Below are 21720 nucleotides of genomic sequence, written 5' to 3'. Positions count from 1 at the left end.
CTTCCAGGACTCCTCTGATTGCAGCTGGGGTGATTGGGGGGATGTTTGTGGTCGTAATCGTGGCCCTCGGATTTGCTATCTTTTTCCGACGGAAGAGCATCAAGAAGAAAAGAGCTTTACGCCGTTTCCTGGAAACAGAGGTAAGAGCTAAAAATCGGGGCAAAATTCAAAATAATTTTGAATAATTTGGTTGCAGTGAATTAATCTGAAAAACACTTGAGTCTCATGAGATGCAAAGAGAGAGAAAAAAAGCAAATCAGTCAGAAAACTGGCCGATGAAATTGGTGTGGTGGTGCATGGATGGGTCTGTGGGGTCTATAGCCAGTCTCAATTTTCCATTTGAAAGTGGCTCTTTCACTTCAATGGCGGGAAACCTCAAATGGAATAATGGAGATCAATTTTAGATCCTTAAATGGAAACTTATGAAAGTTCTTCAAAATGTTGTGCAGCCAGTATGTGTGTGCATTTGATATAAAGTTTAAGTCAATATTATGGAATCTGCAGTTGTGTTAGGTGTTAAGGAGTTTAGAGCACCAAATTGATATACTGTTTCAGTATCTACTTCTTGCAGATAAATCCATTGTTTCAGATTGATTTGTTTTTGTTTTTTTCTTTTGAAAGTCAAGAAAATATATATACTCAATAATATCATGATTAATAATAAACTATATAGAAACTGGGTCTCTATGTATATGGTTTATGTAAGAAAAACTCATCAGAGTCATCAGAAAAGAATGAGAACTTAGGAGTTACTATTATGAAAGTTTTTAGTTGAAGTTTAAAGGTGAAAATGGAAAGATTCTGGAAAGTGTCAATGGAAGTGAATTGCCTTAACAAGTAAAGATCTGCCACCCATATAAAAGGGTTGAAATCTAGGGAAAAGTAGCGATCTGAACTCAGAGGTCCAGAGCGTACATGTGGGAATATTTGGATGCAGTAGCTCACATAGATAATGAGGTTCAAGACTATGAAAAGACTTGAAGGTTAAAGAAGTATTTTGAACTGAATACATGATGAGATGGGCAACCACTGAGGAGTGATATGAATAGCGCTTTGTAATTGCGAAAACACTATCAGCTAAATTGTGCATGTTTTTAAACGTATTGTAATTTGGAAGTGTTTTAGTAGCAAGGCAAATGAAAACAGAAAAATAATGTAACTGTAAATAAAGCAAAAGAAATGTTATATGTTTTTCAGCGGTCTTTAAAAGTGAGAAAATTGTGGAACATAATGTCAAAAGGCATTGTGGTTTTGAATAGTTTCAGTACAGAAATCTAGTTTGAAGCCCTGAAATCTCTGTTGAAGGCATATGAACGTGGAAATTGGTTTTGGATTATAAGCAATTCCAATAACCTCTTGATAAATCTAAAAATCAGCTAAGTTATGTATGAATGTGTGATTATGTTGAGTGATTTTGGTGTTGATTATGTCTTTTGAGCAGCTGGTGGAGCCTTTAACGCCAAGCGGCACGGCGCCCAACCAGGCACAGTTGCGTATACTGAAAGAGACGGAGCTTAAGAGGGTCAAGATCTTGGGAACAGGAGCCTTTGGCACTGTTTACAAGGTACTACATTAACGTTTATGATTTGTGTGTTTTATGTGTTTCCTCAACAATAGATTTTTTTTACAATTTAACATGTAATTGACTTCCGCTGCCATCCTCTTTATAAGGGAATCTGGGTTCCAGAAGGAGAAACTGTGAAGATTCCAGTGGCCATAAAGATACTCAATGAAAGCACAGGACCAAAAGCCAATGTGGAGTTTATGGATGTGAGTAATTTACAATTAAACCTTAATTTACTTTTTACCATCATTTGAAAAATAAGAATGCAAGGGAATGAATTTACTGAAAATGTCATTTTCACCAACAGTGCAAATCAAATAACCGACAAAATCATTTCTGGAAATTACATGCATTATTGTAAATGTTTAAATTTAGATAACTAACCGGTTTATGCTATTGCTTTTAAGGCTATATGGCCTTTGATTTGAAAGCTTAACATCATGCTAATGTTCAAGTTTAGCAGTTTGAATTGAACACAGTGGGAGCCATTCACATGAATGACAAATTGTTACACTTATTTTCATTCTTATTTTAAAATTACTTTCTGCAATTGCATTATTGCATAAACGTACAATATAGTAAAAGTAAAAAGTGTGGGGTTGGTAAGATTTTGAAAGAAGTCTCTTTCAGGATTCTTTGATAAATAGATATCTCAAAAGAACAGCCTTATTGGAAAAGTTATGTAACATTATAAATGCCTTTTCTCGGTTGCTTCTATGAGATGCGAGAGATTGAAACTGAAACTGCAGATTCAGACCTTCTCCTGCAGGAATATTGGGCCTCTCTTGTGGTTTTGGAGGGGTTTTAAATGATGGTTTCAATTTTGTTTCCCAATAAGTATTGTATTGTATTTTGAGATACTTGACGATAAACCCTAGATTGCCTTCAACACTACTGTGTTGATGAAAACAGCACATTTACAGTCTTTCTGTTTTTGTCTTCTAGGAGGCGCTGATCATGGCCAGCATGGAGCATCCTCATCTAGTGCGTCTTTTGGGGGTCTGCCTGAGTCCCACTATTCAGCTGGTAACTCAGCTCATGCCCCATGGCTGCCTGCTGGACTACGTACATGAACACCAGGAGAACATCGGCTCCCAGCTGCTGCTCAACTGGTGCGTGCAGATCGCAAAGGTAGGAGTTCCCATGAACAAGTGTGTTTTTGAGCATCTACTTTGAAAAACATTGTCTCAAATAATGAATCTCTATATACACTGTTTGTTCTTGTGATATTTGAGACTTCATAGTAAATGCAGTATATTTTGATTCTTTGTGAGTTTTTATACTGAACCCACACATCTGCAGACTGCTAAACCACTGAACACTCAGTTGTTTTGGCTCAGTGGGTGCCACATCAAATAGAAGGACACTCTTCGAAGTACTTCCAAGGAAGAAGCTCCGGTGTTTCATGCATCAATGAGTGAAACTGCCCCCAACTGTGTTTAAAGAGAACATCTTCTTTCTTCAGCTCTGTGACTGAAACATTATGTAATGGACTGATCTATGAAGGAGTTCAGGAAAAATATTCTCAGTTTACCAATAGGCTTGCCATTTTCATACTCAGCATTGCATGAAAAATTAATTCCTTATTTTATTCCACCTGTTGAGCTGTGATGCTCAGATGGTCAGTGTTGAAGTTGAAGTTCATTTGGTGTCATTTTCCAATCCAGTTTCTTACTTCTGTACTCATTCCCTGTCGTTCTAGAATAAGTCCAGTTTTCATCTACATGTACAATACTGTTCTTTTTTTCTTTTTTTTTCTTGGAAAGAATCTACCTTTTTCTTTTTTCTCTCTTTTTTTTCTTTTTTTAAGCAAGGATGCATTAAATTGATCGGTGACAGGAAAGGCATTTATAATGCTACATTTTTTATTTTTTTTTAATTTATACAAAATCTTACTGACCCCAAATTTATGGATGAATGGATGGATGGATTAGGATAGATTAGATTAGATTAGATTTATAGATAGATTATAGATAGATTAGATTAACCTTAAAGAGATAGTTCACCCAAAAATGAAAATTTGATGTTGATCTGCTTACCCCCAGGGCATCCAAGATGTAGGTGACTTTGTTTCTTCAGTAGAACACAAACGAAGATTTTTAACTCAAACCGTTGCAGTCTGTCAGTCGTATAATGCAAGTCAATGGGCACCGGAAGCGATCTGTCGCACGTATACGTCACTCATTGTTTACACAGTGCACAGAGATTGTGGAAGCACCAGAGCACATACAGACGTCACGCACCGGATGCCGTGCACATGCTCAGGGCAGTTGGACATAGTGGTGTATTAGAGGTAAAAAATGATAAAAAATACTATTCAGTTTCTCGCACAAACCGATCGTTTCATGTCTTAGGACACCAATGTATCGTCACGAGCCGCAGGGTTTAATTTGGATTTGTCTGTGCATGTTTTTTTTACTCTCAAAGATTCTGTGCCCATTGACTTGCATTATACAACTGACAGACAGCAACGGTTTGAGTCAAAAATCTTTGTTTGTGTTCTACTGAAGAAACAAAGTCACCTACATCTTGGATGCCCTGGGGGTAAGCAGATAAACATCACATTTTTATTTTTGGGTGAACTATCCCTTTAAATGCTGGATTAAAACGCCAATATGTGAGTAAAATTTCTAAAATGTGCATACATAACATGACTGCTTTTGATATAAAAAAAATTACGAGACAAAGCATTGTTTGTTAAAACTTAATTTGTTTTAACTACTCCCGCTAAGCACTAAATTGTTCAATCATATATACATATATATATATAATATATATGGTATATATATTGCATTATATTGCCCTCTGTGTTAGACAGATACAATCCACTTGCCCTCATTCAAGAGTCACAATCACTGAACAGTTTGAGATTGTTTACCAGCATGTCATCTCTCAGAGTAGCTAGCAAGTTTAAGGTTGAATCTGTGTTTGATTTCTCACCTGCTGCGGTCCTCAGGATATTAATCCCTGCAATCGTCCATTAGAAAACCCTGCTGTGTTCACCCAGTGACCTGTGATTCCTGCCTATTCTGTTTAGATCTTTGCGTTGTGTTCTTCTGTTGTACAGAACCTGCATGTAGTGCAAGGGCATGTGCTCCTCCTCCTGCCGTGTTCTCGGAAAAACTAGAGACTTATTTTATTGTGAGTGAATTTCCAAACCTGTTGCTTTATCACGCCTAGACCTTGGGAACATGACAGCTAAGGTGAAGAGAGAGTTAGATGCCAGTAAGAGAGGAGACTGATTTTGTACCTGCTACATCGCAGGATATTTGAGTTGGATAACAGTATTTTTAGTTTCAGATTTTCACTTACTTTAGACTGATTCCTTTTTCATCTATACTATAGTGTCATCTTTTATAGCATTGCTTATTTACTTAGCATCTTTTGTCTGAGAATACAATATCTGAATTAGTCACATCAGCACTTGACAATACTGTATTTATATTGTCAGCACATCAGACTCGAGACTGAGTAATGGCTGCTGAAAATTCACCTTTGCCATCAGAGCAGTTAATAGCATTTTAAAATATATTACAGCAGAAAAGCTATATATATATATATATATATATATATATATATACAGTGGGGCAAAAAAGTATTTAGTCAGCCACCAATTGTGCAAGTTCTCCCACTTAAAAAGATGAGAGAGGCCTGTAATTTTCATCATAGGTATACCTCAACTATGAGAGACAAAATGAGAAAAAAAAATCCAGAAAATCACATTGTAGGATTTTTAAAGAATTAATTGGTAAATTCCTCGGTAAAATAAGTATTTGGTCACCTACAAACAAGCAAGATTTCTGGCTCTCACAGACCTGTAACTTCTTCTTTAAGAGGCTCCTCTGTCCTCCACTCGTTACCTGTATTAATGGCATCTGTTTGAACTCGTTATCAGTATAAAAGACACCTGTCCACAACCTCAAACAGTCCAACTCCAAACTCCACCATGGCTAAGACCAAAGAGCTGTCAAAGGACACCAGAAACAAAATTGTAGACCTGCACCAGGCTGGGAAGACTGAATCTGCAATAGGTAAGCAGCTTGGTGTGAAGAAATCAACTGTGAGAGCAATTATTAGAAAATGGAAGACATACAAGACCACTGATAATCTCCCTCGATCTGGGGCTCCACGAAGATCTCACCCGTGGGGTCAAAATGATCACAAGAACTGTGAGCAAAAATCCCAGAACCACACGGGGGGACCTAGTGAATGACCTGCAGAGAGCTGGGACCAAAGTAACAAAGGCTACCATCAGTAACACACTGCGCCGCCAGGGACTCAAATCCTGCAGTGCCAGACGTGTCCCCCTGCTTAAACCAGCACATGTCCGGCCCATCTGAAGTTTGCTAGAGAGCATTTGGATGATCCAGAAGAGGATTGGGAGAATGTCATATGGTCAGATGAAACCAAAATAGAACTTTTTGGTAAAATCTCAAAGAATGCTGAGTTGCATCCAAAGAACACCATACCTACTGTGAAGCATGGGGGTGGAAACATCATGCTTTGGGGCTGTTTTTCTGCAAAGGGACCAGGACGACTGATCTGTGTAAACAAAAGAATGAATGGGGCCATGTATCGTGAGATTTTGAGTGAAAACCTCCTTCCATCAGCAAGGGCATTGAAGATTAAACGTGGCTGGGACTTTCAGCATGACAATGATCCCAAACACACCGCCCGGGCAACGAAGGATTTCAAGGTCCTGGAGTGGCCTAGCCAGTCTCCAGATCTCAACCCCATCGAAAATCTTTGGAGGGAGTTGAAAGTCCGTGTTGCCCAGCGACAGCCCCAAAACATTACTGCTCTAGAGGAGATCTGCATGGAGGAATGGGCCAAAATACCAGCAACAGTGTGTGAAGACTTACAGAAAACGTTTGACCTCTGTCATTGCCAACAAAGGGTATATAACAAAGTATTGAGATGAAATTTTGTTATTGACCAAATACTTATTTTCCACCATCATTTGCAAATAAATTCTTTAAAAATCCTACAATGTGATTTTCTGGATTATTTTTTTTTTTCTCATTTTGTCTCTCATAGTTGAGGTATACCTATGATGAAAATTACAGGCCTCTCTCATCTTTTTAAGTGGGAGAACTTGCACAATTGGTGGCTGACTAAATACTGTTTTGCCCCACTGTATATATATTAGTTGTGATCACATAAATACAGTTTTGGTTAGAATTTTGACTTTATATCATAATATTTATTTAGTTGTTTTTATTTTATGCTTTATTTCTCAAAATACTTTGTTATTTTAAATAGATCAATCTGAAAAGGAAACATATTTGGAATGATTATATCATTGTTTTGCATATATCTTGACTAATTTAAAAATCATCACAATTATCATTTTGATTTAGCATTGCAGGATGAATAAAAGTGTGTTGTAATATGGTTTCTAACATCGTCTGTCTCTCTCTATGGATAAAGTGTGTGGCTGTGGTAGATCCATTTGCATATTTCAAAGCTAACTTGGCATCCAAAGTGATACCCTCTATCAGATGATGGGTGTCATTTGAATAATTCCCAGCATCTAGCACTTCTCTGCCAGGAAAAAAATAATGCCAAAATTAGAGATATATTGGAAAAGAGCAAATTATCATCATTGCATCCATTTAGACTATCAGCTAATCATGTTCAGTTCTTATATCTTGTCCAGCCCTGTCATTGAAGATTTTCAGTTTTGGTATTTTTCATTGCAACACTAAGAGACGTAGTGTTTTCTTTCATGAAGTGATTTACTTTCATGTAGGACTGACATTATAACGTTTTCTCTTTCATATCTTAAAGAACAGTTTACCTAAAGATAAAAAAAATTTACTCACCTACTATCGAAGATGTAGATGTTTCTTCATGAGAACAGATTTGGAGAAATGTAACATAACATCACTTGCTCACCAATGGATCCTCTGCAGTGAATGGGTGCCGTCAGAACGAGTCCAAACAGCTGATAAAAACATCACAATAATCCACAAGCAATCCACGTCTCCAGTCAATCAACTGATGTCTTGTGAAGTGAAAAGCTGCATATACAGTATGTCATGAAAAAAAAATCCATCCAAGTGATGTGATGATACATTTCTCCAAATCTGTTCTGCTGAAAAAAAAAAAAAAACTTGGAGAGGCCTGGGAGAGTACATTTTCAGCCAATTTTTATTTTTTGGTGAACTACTCCTTTAAGACATCCACTAATGCATATGTTGTTTTCTAGTTGAGCAAATGCAACTCACTAGTGGTGCAGCAGGCCTCCCAACCCTCTTTTTCTACCTTTTGCTGTCCTCAATTCAATTTAGATATATTGTTTTCAATAAGCTTTTCTGTTTGTATATTTATTTATTTGTTTTAAATCACCTTTTAATGTTTATGCTGTTAAAAGCTGGCATTCATCTTTTTCCATCACCTCTCAAACAAACCCTAATCCAAGCTGAATAAGCGCTTTCATTCAGTCTGCTGATCACTCTGAAAAATGCAGAAAGCCTCTGAAACCCTCCAATTACCACAAGGTATCCGCCTCACTAATAGATGTGTGGAGTTTGGATTTGGGGGATTGAAAGTCTGATTGGATCATTCATTTCAAGATGGTTGACTATGAAAAGAGCTGAGGTGTCCTTATCACAGATTAGAGTGAACTGGGCTAATTCAAACCGCCTGCAGCTGATGGGACTCTGTGCTCATGAATGATTTAGTAATGTTTGCTTTTGAAGATGTGGGCAAAGGAAGAAATCTTGATCCAGTACTGAAATAATACTAATATTTTTATGCGGATGTTTTTCCATTCACTCATCTGACAGTCTCATAGGATTGCCTGGGCTTTAGCCAACTGTGCTTTAGCCAGCTATAAATAGTTTTATGTGGACATCTTTCTTTCTGTCTGTCTTTCATAATGCATTGGCTTTGAAATTTGTCCATTTTCACATTTTTCACAGATGTGGTTTTAAGCAAGGCATGTCTGTTTTCAGGCTAAAATTGAAATCTGATTGTAATATATTGTATGCACTGTCATTCAATTTATGATAATACATTAAATTTACATTAAATTTGTCTTTCATGGTCCAGTTTAAAGGAAAAGGGGTTGTGTAGAGTGTAAAATCTATTGCATAACAAAATTTGTAAATTGAAAAATCAGTACAGATCCAACAAATGGAAGCAAGTATCTGGATACATCATGCAGTGGTTTCTGCTTTAAATTGTGTCAAATTAGTTTTGCAGAAACGTTCTGCTATTGCAATAATTCTGGTTCCTTCTGAGGTCCCTCACAGCCTTTCATCACAGAATATAACAATATAAAATAAAAAAGAATATATTGCTTGCCAAAAGTTTTGAATATTTAAGATTAATTTCTTTTTTTTTCTTTTTTCACCAATGCTGCATTTATATATAAGATGCATAAACATGGCTTTGTGTATAATGCAATGCTGTATATAAAACAATCATGTTGGTAAAGTACTATTAAAACTTAAAACATGCATGCAGACACGGTGTGAAAATGAAGGTTGAAGTTGAATTTGTGTTGATGCTTGAAAACTGGATTGATCATGTATGAAGCAAACAGCATCAAGTTCAGTCTTGAGTTTTCATAAATAACAAATTATGTTTATACATCTTCGTTGGCCAGCTAGCTGCAAATTTTCATCGGTTTGAGGCTTAGCAGAAAAGGATTTTATTAATTTTTTTCTTCGTGTAGCGTGACGCAGTTAGTCATCATTGTCTTTGTTCCAGCAGTGTGTGATGGACACCGCTCCTGTGTATTTATCACAAATTATACCATGTTGTCTGATGAACCTCCTGTGCTGCCCACGCACTACAGCTTTTCAGACAGTATGTAGTCCTGTTATCCTCCTCCTCCATAACACATCAAGGAAACTGACAACATTGTTGTGCGTGTAGATTTGCAATGTAGGGCTGAAGAGAGTTTGTGAGTGTGAATCCCTCTTGCAGTGCAAGTGTAGTGAATAAACTAGATTGCATGCAGATGTGAGAGGTCTGATCACATAGTTATGCATTAAAAGAGTAGTTCATCCAACAATTTAAATTTGCTGAATATTTACTCACCCTCAGGCCATCCAAGATTTAGATAAGTTTGTTTTTTCATTGGAACAGATTTGGAGACATTTAGCATTACATCACTTACTCGCCATTGGACCCTCTGCAGTGAATGGGTGCCGTCAGAATGAGAGTCCAGACAGCTGATAAAAACATCACAATAATCCAAAAGTAATCCACTCAACTACTAATGGCTTGTGAAGCAAAAAGCTGTGTGGAAGAAACAAATACATCAAGGCAGTTTAACTTTGAACCTAAGCTCAACAGTTGAAGTCCATAATCCATAATTGTGCTTCCTCCAGTAACAAAATAACGTATTATAAAATGATTTATGGCATTAGCTAATATGAACCAACAATGGGCAATATATATTTTATAGCATTTATTAATCTTTTTTTAAATGATGAGGTATTGTTCATTGTTACTTCATGTTAACTAATGGAACCTTATTGTAAACTGTTACGGTTTACTGTATAGTATACACTGTAAACTGCCTACTATTTTTTAATTAGTGTGAAGCAATAACATTATGCCATGTATTCAAATAGTAGTACAGCTGTTAATTGTAATACTAATAAAGTACTTTTAATTAAATTGTCACATTTTATGTTGCATGTTTAATTCAGTGAGTAGCATCCGTTTATCATCTTAGAAACAAACAAGCAAACAGTTTTTTTTCATTTGTATACATAGTACATTGGTGTAAAGTGTCTTGAGAGTCTGATCATATAAAGAGTCAAGAAGGAGATGTAGTTTGGCAGAGGATGAAGATACAGAATGCCCGACCTGCAATAAATTGTCTTTCGTAAGTGAGGGGGAATGGTTAATGTTGCGAACGATGTGCATAGCGGCCCAACACTGACTGCTCTGATCACAATGGAGATGTATTAGTGAAATATGCCTGTGCTAGCTCTGAGATATAAACCATACTGTACTAAAAGCAGAAAAAAAAAGGATTGAGGTGTTGAGGTAGAGATGCTAAAATTGATTGACATAAACAGAAATTGTTCCTTTAGCTGAAGTAGTTACTTACAGATGTATTACTATATTTAAAGTGCAAGTTGTTATTGATCCAGTATATTATTTCACTATAGACCTCACTGTCTTTATTTTGAACCAATTTTTATTCAAAAACAATATAATTTATTTTCACACAAATTGTACATATAAATTTATAAATATGTAAGGAATAATTGACGACGGGCCGCTGGATTATTAGAAAAATAATGCACACCTGAGGTGGTGATGCGGTCACGACTCGAAGCGGAGTGGCCGTTATACCTCGGGTGTGCATTATTTTTCTAATAATTCAACGGACCGAAGTCAATTATTCCGCTTATACTACGGTTGCCACACGTCAAGACATCGATCAGATGATCTTTTTCAAGGCATTCGTCCGGTGTTTCTACTTAAATCGCTATTGTGAGTAGGACTATTTCTCCCGCATTTCATCCAACGCCTCCGTTGCTAATTCCAAAACGCCATTTTAAACCTAGTAACGGAGGATTGAGCCGTTGATAACAGATTAATGCAGTTAATAACTAAGTTATGAGAGAGAGAGAGAGAGAGCGAGAGAAACACCTCTGTGCTTCTCTCAATAGTGTTCGGCAGCAATGTCTCTAGTTATAGTGAAATTTAGTTCCTTTCCTTCACGAACAGCGCCGTTATTGTTACCTCGCTTGTGAGAAGTCATGTAGTTTTTAAGTTGTTTACTGATAAAATCGTCAGAGTAGCGCTAACAACATTAGCACGATGAATGTTAGTGTGTGTGCAAACTGTAACTGTTATGTGTGTGCGGTCTGTGAGGGAGAGAGAGCGGGAGAGATAGATGTGTTTTCCGTACATAATAAAGCCTAATTTTGTGGCAAAAACATGGACATGATCTGTCGTTTTTATGATATTGTTTACTATATTTATTTATTTGGCCAGTGTCGTCGTGGTCACTGCTGTTGTAAGACCTTTGAAATAACAGAAATCATTTGGCGAAGTGATATGGTCATGTAATGCGGTCAAGAGCTGCCTGGAACTACTTTCGCCGTGCGTTTCCCTGAAAATAATTGCACACCTCAGAACGTTCGGCAGCCAATCAGATTCAAGCATTCAACTGCCCCGTAGTATAAAAATAAATATATGTCAGAATGTTTTTTTTCCCCCAACAGTGATTATGTCGTTATCACTGTACCGTAAGGTTCCATTTATTAACATTAATTAACTACATTAGTTAACATGAAGTTACAATTGACAGTATTTCTACAGCATTATTCTCAGTTAATAGATATTTCAGCATTTACTAATACATTTTTCAAGTCAGAAATTGTATATGTTAACATTAATTAATGCACTGTGAACTAGCATGAAGACTGTAATTCTTAATAAATAATTTTAATTAACTAACATTAATGAAGATTAATAAATGCTATAAGAAATATATTGTTTATTGTTAGTGTTTTAAAGTCTCCCATTTTTGATCATCAAAATGACATATTTAAATGTTTGTTTTGGGGGTTTTTCCCCATGAAAATAATGTTTCAATATTGTCTGTAATAACATGGTAACATTCAAAACTTTTATTTATTTATTATTATTATTTTTTTTTTTTCACATTCATTCAGGTGTGGCGTTTCCGAATGGCAGAGAGGGGGTTCACAGATTCACAGATTTTGAATGCATTGTTTGAATGCATATTTTAAAGAACAGACAGACATGCAAACAATGTTAAAAAAATAATTTACACCACAGGGGGTCTTTAATAAATTAAACCTCATAATAAAGTGTTACCATTATTGTTATGTTACCAACAACCTTGCCCTCTGACCCACAACGCATCTTTCAGTGTATGTTTTTCGCTGTGTTCTTTCATTCAAACACTCTCCCACCCTCTTCTTTTCAGAAGCAGCTTTCTCTCTCCGATTTTAATTAAGCCCCGATGGTCATGCACGTCTAATATTTGTTATTTCCCATGCCAGGGGTTAGAAAGTGTTGTAATAGGGCACTGCGGGAGCCTCTTCTCTTTTGTTTAGAGAAACTTTAACCTCTAGTAGCGCAGATGTAAAAACAAGAGAACAGAGGTTAGGGACGCTTCTCGAATGCTCTGCCCTGCTTACATGCATGTCACGCCAACGCTTGGACCTGCTCCTCACGCTAGCCTGCAAGAAGCCTGTAATACTAGCCGGTAGCTTTTGACGGGGTTTGCTCTTGCTTTAATCTGACTTCAGTCAAACTGAACACACAAAGAGCTGCTTCTCACTGCCTAGCCCATCTCTTTGGTGGAATAGAGAGCTTCTGTATGGAAAGAAACATTAGAGGCCGGCAGCAGTGAAGCTCGTCATTTGAATGCTAATTCCACTAGATCCAGCTTCCTTGATCAGAGAATGAAGATCATATTGGAAGATTCAAGATTGCAGAGTTGGATACCGTTCATGAGAACGTCCACCTCCTGTAGTGTTTCTGCTGACAAAAGCATTTTGTTAAAGATCTCCCTCACATTTCTTTTTTATTTATATATATGTATATATTTAGGAATGCTAATTCAACAGCTCTAAAAAGGCTTCTCATAGATCCTTCATTTCTTGTATGTTCTGTATCTTGAATAATTCGGCAAAAATGGGTATTTTACAAGAGAGTACAATATTTTCTTTTAACATTAACTTGCTAATGATCCCTTTGATTTTTGAACTGTTGCCATGTTACATTTCTGCATTTACATTAACTGAGATTCTAAGATGGTAGAATCTTGAAATCAGTAATACAAATTTATTGAAATACTGACAATTTTTGATAAAAGTAATTTAATTAAAAAAATTATAATATGCTTTGTATTTTTGATACTCTGCAGTACTTTAATATTCACTACCTTTCAACATTTTTTATGTTGCTGAATAAATTTAATAAAAAATAGAGCAAAAACAGTAATATTATTAATAAAATTACTATAAATATTAAAATAATTAGTTTCTATTTAAATATGTTTTAAAATATAATTATTCCTGGGATGCAAAGCTGAATTCTCAGCATCCTTACTTCAGTCCTTCAGAAATCATTCTAATATACTGATTTACTGTTCAAGAAACATTTCTTATTATCACCAATGCAGAAAACAGTTGTGCTGCATAATTTTTTGTAGAATGTAATTTTTTTTCAGGATTCTTTGATGAATAGAGCGTATAAAAGTACGCAAAACTGAAATCTTTTGTGACATAAAAAATGTTTTTATAGTCAGTTTAATGCATCCTTGCTAAATAAATGAGCTGATTTCTTAAATAAATAAATCTTACTGATCTCAAACTTTAAAACGGTGGTGTACATTCAAGCAACAAACAAAACATCAAACTGACAAACTGTATTAGAATGAATTTAGCCTCATCTTGACTCTCGTTGAAGATGCTGCAAGGCATATATTAAGTTGAGGAAAAAGCAGCTCAATAGGTTTTGAAGCAGATGTTATGTTCTACATGGATAGCTTAGGAAAGATATTCTGTTATGTATTGTGTTTCTTCTTATGTGTGCACTCTGCGTGACTGAAAGTGTGTAGAAAGTGTGCAGTGGCGGCTCTCAAAGCAGTGTCTGTAGTGCTATCGTGTGATGGATGGGTCGGTGTCTCTCTCTATATCACAGAGAAAATGTATTTTAACACAATGTTTCTGACTCGGTTCTTGTCTGACTCATGCATGTTCACATAAATTCTCAGACAGTTGTATAAGTAGCTATGAGCAGCGATAACGGTTGCCTCTGGAAGAAAAAGTCAGCAAATGACATCTCACAGAGAGCCGTGAATTAGTCAAGGGGGTTGTCTGGGTTTGGCTGGGTTGAAATGCACCATTATGAGGGCAGAGAGCATCATTTTTCATTAGTAGGACTTTTTTTTTTTTCTAATAAAAAAAAAAAAAGCACACACACACACACACACACACACACACACACACACACACACACATATATATATATATATATATATATATATATATATTGTTAGTGACGATTTTTAGGGAGCTCTTAAAAGAATTAATTGCAATTGCAACTAATTATGTTAGTTAACATAAGCATGTCAGGACATCAATTGCAACTGCATAATACGCTGAATATTATATTCATATTATAATTGCATATATTTTAATATGCTGTTTATTTTATTATTAGATTTCACAGAATTTTTGACCTCAATGTGGAAAATGTATATGTTAAATTAATATATTTTAGTTTGAAAATGTTCCCATTAATAACTCTGATTCAATGATTTATTTGCATGAATTCATTTGCATCATTACTCAAAATGTTCACAGAAGTCTCTGTGTGGCATTTATATATGTATATTACTGTATATTATATATATGTGTGTGTGTATGTGTGCGCGTGTGTATACATATCAGTAAAAATACACTACTTTCAAAAGTTTATGATCAGTACAATCATAAGTCTGCATTTATGTAACTGTTTTTAATTTAACTTGTTTATCTAGATGCTTTAGATGATTTATATAGATGTTTACTTAATAAAAGAAATCATTTGCTGGCCTCATACTTTTAAAAAGTGTTGTATATATTGCTGTTGTTAATATGCATTGTTACATTGGTGCATATACAGTAGATGAAAATAAATAAAAATCATTCTTCCTTGTGTGCATTTAATTAAGTATTTTAGTTTTTCTTTCAGCCCAACATTTCTCATTTCTTTTCATTCATTGACTTGTTGGCAGGATATCCATTTTGTCATTGTGTAATTGTGCTGAAAATTGGCAAGTACACAGCAGAGCTCAAACAAACACTTTTTAATTACTATTTATTCGGTGTGTTTCCAGTGGCCAGTATTCTTGCCGTTTCACTTCAGCTTGATCCTCAATGCTCAATTCTCGTGTTGTTGTCCTTCATAGAGCCGTCATGCAGCCACAGTCATTTCTATCATGGCTCTATTCAGCACTTCCCAGAACACGTCCACAGGTCCATATCCTTGAACCTCGCTATCAGTGATTTTCTTCAAGCATATGCTGAGATTCAGCAGCCCCTCCAGCACAGCTCCCCTCTCCTCCCAAAGGCCAGGAAGTTGCATTTTAATTGAAGATTAACATAAAGCCATAAATCATAGGCAAACTTCTGTAGAGCCACTAAGATCAGTATTAATGCACAGTGACCCAAAGCAGCAAAATGGAAGTGAACATGGGTAAAGAGAAATAAGGAGATGCTATTAAACTTTGATTAGATGTCCCACTAATTTACTGTCTATCTTTAGGAAGGGATCTAATTTGACAGGCCCATATTTAAATCCCTGGTGTATTTGTATAGTGGTGGTCTATGTGAGCGGTAGGGTGAAGTAGCTTTACTGTAATATGGAACAGTATGATCTGTTTTACTTGTTGCTTTGTGATATGAACCAGGACTGTGCCCTCTTTATTTCCTCTTTGGCAGGGTATGATGTACCTGGAGGAGAGGCGGCTGGTGCACAGGGACCTCGCGGCCCGAAACGTCCTGGTGAAATCTCCAAACCACATTAAGATCACTGATTTTGGACTTGCTCGACTGTTGGAATCCGATGAAAAAGTGTACAGTGCGGATGGAGGCAAGGTCAGTGTTTGAAACATGATCCATATTTGTCTAATGACATTCTTTGCATCGGAATGCACTACAAGGTAAAAGCAAATCAAATCCAAAGATGATTTATGGAAAATCAGCAGTATTCATTTGTGTAAGCCAGCAGTTTTTCTTGTAAAGAACTTTCTTAAATCCTTGGGACTCTGCATTTCATACCTTCACCGAATCAATTAAAGTATTCTTCATTATTATACATCATTTAATCAAAACTATCTAAATCGTCATGCTGCATTGATATGGAAATGCTCTTTGCATTACCTTTTTTTCCTACTCTAGATGCCCATTAAGTGGATGGCCCTTGAGTGCATTCACTACAGGAAGTTCACACATCAGAGTGATGTATGGAGCTATGGTGAGACACACAATGAAGCAAATTTTGTTTTACTACTATTTTTTTCTGATCAAATTCATAAAAATACTGTTATTTTATAATGCCTTACACTATTTTTATACTTTTACAATATTATTTTTTTATGTAATAGTTCAATCTATAATTTATTTATTTATTTTATTTATGTTTTATGCAATTATATGACAAAGGATTCTATAAGCAAAATTAAGGATTAAATGCAAATTAGCACAGTTGGGAGTGTAAAGCTGCAAAGAGCTGCTAAAAACACACAATCGGAATACTGTTTTCTTCCAGAAAATTAAATATATGAAAACAATACATTCTCTGTAGCTAGCAGTGAGCTTTGGAGATGGACTGTGTTTCACATTCATTCAGGGGTGACTATCTGGGAGCTGATGACGTTTGGAGGAAAGCCCTACGATGGGATTCCCACACGTGAGATTCCAGACATCTTGGAGAAGGGCGAGCGTTTGCCCCAGCCACCCATCTGCACCATAGACGTCTACATGGTGATGGTCAAATGTGAGTCAGATTCTGAGACTTTCTAATTTGTTCATATTGTATGCTTTTCTTTTTATTGACCAATGGTAGAGGAAGTGTTTCAGAAACCTGTTATTATTTTTCACCTCCATTTGGTGGCACAGAAATGACATACTTCACCTTTAATACAATTATGCTTTGCCATTTTGCTAATGAGGTAAAATGTGAAAAGCGATAGCCAAATCTGGCACATTCGTCTTGCATTTGCTGTCACTTTTATATCCAGCTCTCTTTATGCACTCGCACTCCATTTGTTTTGGCACAGTCAATTCCATGAAGAAGTGAAAAGAGATGAATATTAGATCTGTTCGTCATAATCAGATTTGACTGGAAGCCGCCGTTTATGATTTGATTCAACATAACAATTATAACACCCTTTAGAGAGTGTAATAAGTAATTAGGATCAAGCAAATGCCAAACTAAATATATGGAAATATATAAAATGCATGTATAGAGAATTTGTTTATTATATGAAAATGTAAACACAATAAAACTACACTAAGATTTGACCTGAAAAGTTGAATTTTGTTGAATTTCTGACATACTGTCGGCCTGTCTTCACCTCCAGGCTGGATGATTGATGCTGATAGTCGGCCTCGGTTTAAAGAACTCGCTGCAGAGTTCAGCCGCATGGCACGAGACCCTCAGAGATACCTCGTCATACAGGTGGGGATTGCTTAACTTCTCTCTGCTTGAAATTTTGAAATGTTCCTGAAGTTCAGTGGATAATGCTATATGTCATCTCAGGGGGACGATCGCATGAAGCTGCCCAGCCCCAACCACAGTAAGTTCTTCCAGAGTCTTCTAGATGAGGAGGAGCTGGATGACCTGATGGATGCTGAGGAGTACTTGGTTCCTCATTCCTTAAATGCTCCTCCCACTTCCCATATGCCCCACCCACATGTAGATTCAAATCAAGTAAGCACCATGGTACCACTTTTTATGTCACTTTACAGCAGGAATCAAAATACACATTTTTTCATTTTATTAATTTAATTTTATTTAATTGTCTTATTTTGTTTTGCAAGTTTTCGGCCCTTTCCTTAAGACATCGTGTGTTTTTATTTATAGTACATTTATGGACATAATTACATTAAAAATGTAATTCTTCTTTAACATAACCATTGTTTCCAGGTTCAATTCCAGTTTATCAGCATGGTTTCAAACCTTTTGATCTACTGTATTTGTTTATAAATATTTTTAGTTTGTTTGTTCATTCATTCATCTATATGATGATGAATGTTTTACATTTATACTCCCATTCAAAAGTTTGAGGTCAGAAAGATTTTTGTTTTTAAAGTTTTGGTAGAAGTCTCTTATGCTCACCAAGGCTGTAATTATTTGATCAAAACACACAGTAAAACAGTAATATTTTGAAATATTATTATAATTTAAAACAACTACTTTCATTAAACTATTTTAATATATTTTAAAATGCAAATTAATCCTATGATGCAAAGCCAAATTTTCAGCATCATTACTCCAGTCTTCAGTGCCACATTATCATTCAGAAATATTTTCTTTTTTTCAGGATTCCTTGATGGTTCAAACAAACCGCATTAATTTGAAATTGAAATATGTTGTAACAATATATTGTTTTTGTGACAATATATTTCACATTTTGCTTTTACTTTTGATCAATTTAATGCATCCGTGCTGAATAAAGGTATTAATTTCTTTCCAAGGAAAAAAAAAACTGTTCAATTGGAAACACCGAGGTCAAACTGACACTGAACACTATATGGAGCAGTACCGCTGGACCTTGCTTTTATTATTACTGTTTGAATAGACTCTCGGCATTGCCAAGTTGGTCACAGGCTTTCATAAGAACAGGCACAATTACATTCACTTCCTGCCTCATACAACTTACCACTTTAAAATTGAGCTTTTATATAGCTTAGAAAGTGTATAACAAGTGTGAAAAATCTCACATATACAGTATGATCAATACAATGGTGTCCAAAAGACCACATTGAGAATTATGAAAAGCAAAAAAAAAATGTTAGGATGTTTTCACTAGTGGTCTCACACTTTTGGACACCACTGTATATACATATATATATTGTGTTAGTTCTGAATGTTTTTCCTGTGGACATCTCTAAAGCATATTTTAACTTATTTTACCTTAATGTTAATTTTTTTTTATTGCTTCTATGATCAGAACCAGTTTGCATATCATGATGGAAGTTTGTGCCCTGAAGAAGTGACAGGGTCCCGACCTCATGAGGCAGTTGCTACAGGAAGTGGCCCCTCTGTCCTGGCAGGTATACAAAGATCAGGTCTGGACCCAGTAGATGATCAACACTGCAATGGAAGCTTAAAGAAACAGTCCACAGCTCACTCAGTAGAGGACAGCAGCGTACAGCGTTACAGCGCAGACCCAACTGTCCTACTGGGAGAGAAAGGACATAGGGAAGATACAGATGAGGATGGTTATATGTCCCCTATGAAGGACAAGATCTCTACAAGTATGTTCTCAAATCATTTATTATAGAATTTCTGAATAGGACCGTTATTATAAGATTGTTTATTCACCCTTGTGTCGTTCCAAACCTGTACGACTTTCTTTTATCTTTGAAACTTAGAACGAGACATTTTGAAGAATGAATTTTTTTATGCATATATGATGAATGATGAATGGGGAAGTTTTTAGTATTAATTTAATTGTCTGTTAATATTAATATTTACTTTTTGAAAACATGCTGTAAATTGTGTGTGTGTGTGTATATATATATATATATATATATATATATATATATATATATACACATATTATGCTTTATATTTTTTTGTTTGCTGGGTGTTTTGTTACTGTCTACTCTAGGCCTTACTACAAATATCCTTCCTATTAATTTAATTGTATCAAAGAACAAATCCATTCAGAAATTGTGGAATACAGCGCTTAAGTTGTATGAATAACGTTTATTATTCCTAATTGTTTTTTATGGGTTTCAGAGTGCTTTTTTGCTTTTTGGAGCTGGATAGCCCAGGTCCACAATCACTTTCATTATATTTAAGAAAAGAAGCCAAGACATCATTACACATTTGCTGCTTTATATTTCACAGAAGAAAGAAACTACAATGAAAAGTCATTATATGACATGAGGATGAGTAAAGTGTAATGTCTACAATGTTTTATCCATGTCATTCTCTATCATCTTTGCAGATCATCTGACCCCCATTGAGGAGAATCCTTTTGTAACAAGGCGAAAAAATAAAGATGTTCATGCGCTAGACAACCTGGGTTACCACAGCACCCCTGATGGGAAGCCCAAGTGTGAAGATGAGTATATCAACGAGCCCCTTTACCTCAACACATTCAACAACACCAGCGGCATGAACCAGGAGATGTTAAGGAAAAATGGAATCTCCATCCCATTGCAGGTGACCACAGCAGCCCACACTCAAGGCACCCATGTTCCCCACATCACACAAATGGGAAAACCCCATCATCCCAGCCACGGACCACACGTTCATTTTGCCATACCGCCAGTTCAGCCGGTACACCCTGGACCCATGAGCCAAAATGATCATCATACCCATTCGGTTCAGTCGGTTCATGATCACGGCAGCAAATCTGGGCCGCCAGCGCCAGCAGGCCAGATCTGTCTAGTGAGCCATCAAGTCCAGCCAGGGCACCCAAGCAAATCTAATCGTTCGCCCCAACAGTTTCACTTGGCAAAGTCCGGTAAAGGTGGCACAATGGGCCTACCGGGTCATCCGGTGCAACCGGGCACCCAGATTGGGACCGCATTAGTGGACAAGATGTACAAGAATAGCTTTGACAATCCTGAGTATTGGCAGCAAAGCCTTCCGCCCAATGTTACCCCTCAAAACTCCCAAGACTCTTCGGTGATCTGCAATAACAAGTTCATTTACAAGCAGAATGGCCGCATACAGCCTGCTGTGGCTGAAAACCCTGAATATCTGTCTGGTATGAAGCCAGGAACAGTCCTGCCTCCTCCTCCGTACCGGCAGAGGAACACTGTGGTCTAACGTCCATGTCTCCATGCTCTGTAGAGCCTGGTTCTTCTACCAGCACCTTAAATGTCTTTCCTTGATCCTCTGGTGGTCAAAAATGGGACGAGAGACAATGTAAGCCACTGAACTGACATTATGTCACATAAAATATGACATAAAAACCATTGGGGGAAGGTCAACGCAACCCATCCATCCACAAAGACCTCGCCAATTGTCCAGGAACTTTTTTTTTTTCCTCTACAGGTATTTTAAAGTCTCTCATATGGGATGGCACATAATCAGATGTACTAACATCATTAATTTAGTGAAATTAGATATTAAGTGCACTCTTAAAAATAAAAATTCCAAACATTCGCAGCAATGCCATTGAACGTGGGTGTCCAGTTCTGCTCCTTGAGGGCCAATATCTTGCAGAGTTTAGCTCCAACTAGCTTCAACACACTTGCCTGGAAGTTTCTAGTGAGTCTGAAGACCTTGATTACCCTCCAGGAACAGTTTTGGATGCCCCCACTATGGAACCTTTCAGTGAACAGTTTTTAAAAGTACAATTTTTCCTTAGTGTGAGGAACTTTTTTCCACTATAAAATTCCATGGATGTTAAAGGTTCTTCGTGGAACCATAGATGCCAATGAAGGAATTATTTTATTGTTTATTTTTAA

The 21720-nt window shown here is 36.4% G+C and overlaps 1 protein-coding gene across 1 annotated transcript in view; it reads left to right on the top strand.

Moving 5' to 3' along the window:
• si:ch73-383l1.1 (receptor tyrosine-protein kinase erbB-4) overlaps positions 1-21307 on the top strand; it is a 189299-nt gene extending 167992 nt beyond the window's left edge. The window contains exons 18-28 of the mRNA XM_058778574.1: positions 8-140; positions 1442-1564; positions 1672-1770; positions 2510-2695; positions 16006-16161; positions 16465-16540; positions 16916-17062; positions 17649-17746; positions 17828-17998; positions 19242-19548; positions 20247-21307. Of these exons, the coding sequence (XP_058634557.1) occupies positions 8-140; positions 1442-1564; positions 1672-1770; positions 2510-2695; positions 16006-16161; positions 16465-16540; positions 16916-17062; positions 17649-17746; positions 17828-17998; positions 19242-19548; positions 20247-21076 (2326 nt within the window). The 3' untranslated portion in view covers positions 21077-21307. The remainder of the gene's footprint in view (positions 1-7; positions 141-1441; positions 1565-1671; positions 1771-2509; positions 2696-16005; positions 16162-16464; positions 16541-16915; positions 17063-17648; positions 17747-17827; positions 17999-19241; positions 19549-20246) is intronic.
• The last annotated feature ends 413 nt before the right edge of the window (positions 21308-21720 follow it).

This window comes from Onychostoma macrolepis, chromosome 01 (assembly GCF_012432095.1).
Source record: "Onychostoma macrolepis isolate SWU-2019 chromosome 01, ASM1243209v1, whole genome shotgun sequence".
Lineage (NCBI taxonomy): Eukaryota > Metazoa > Chordata > Actinopteri > Cypriniformes > Cyprinidae > Onychostoma > Onychostoma macrolepis.
This window is presented reverse-complemented; position numbering and strand designations above follow the sequence as displayed.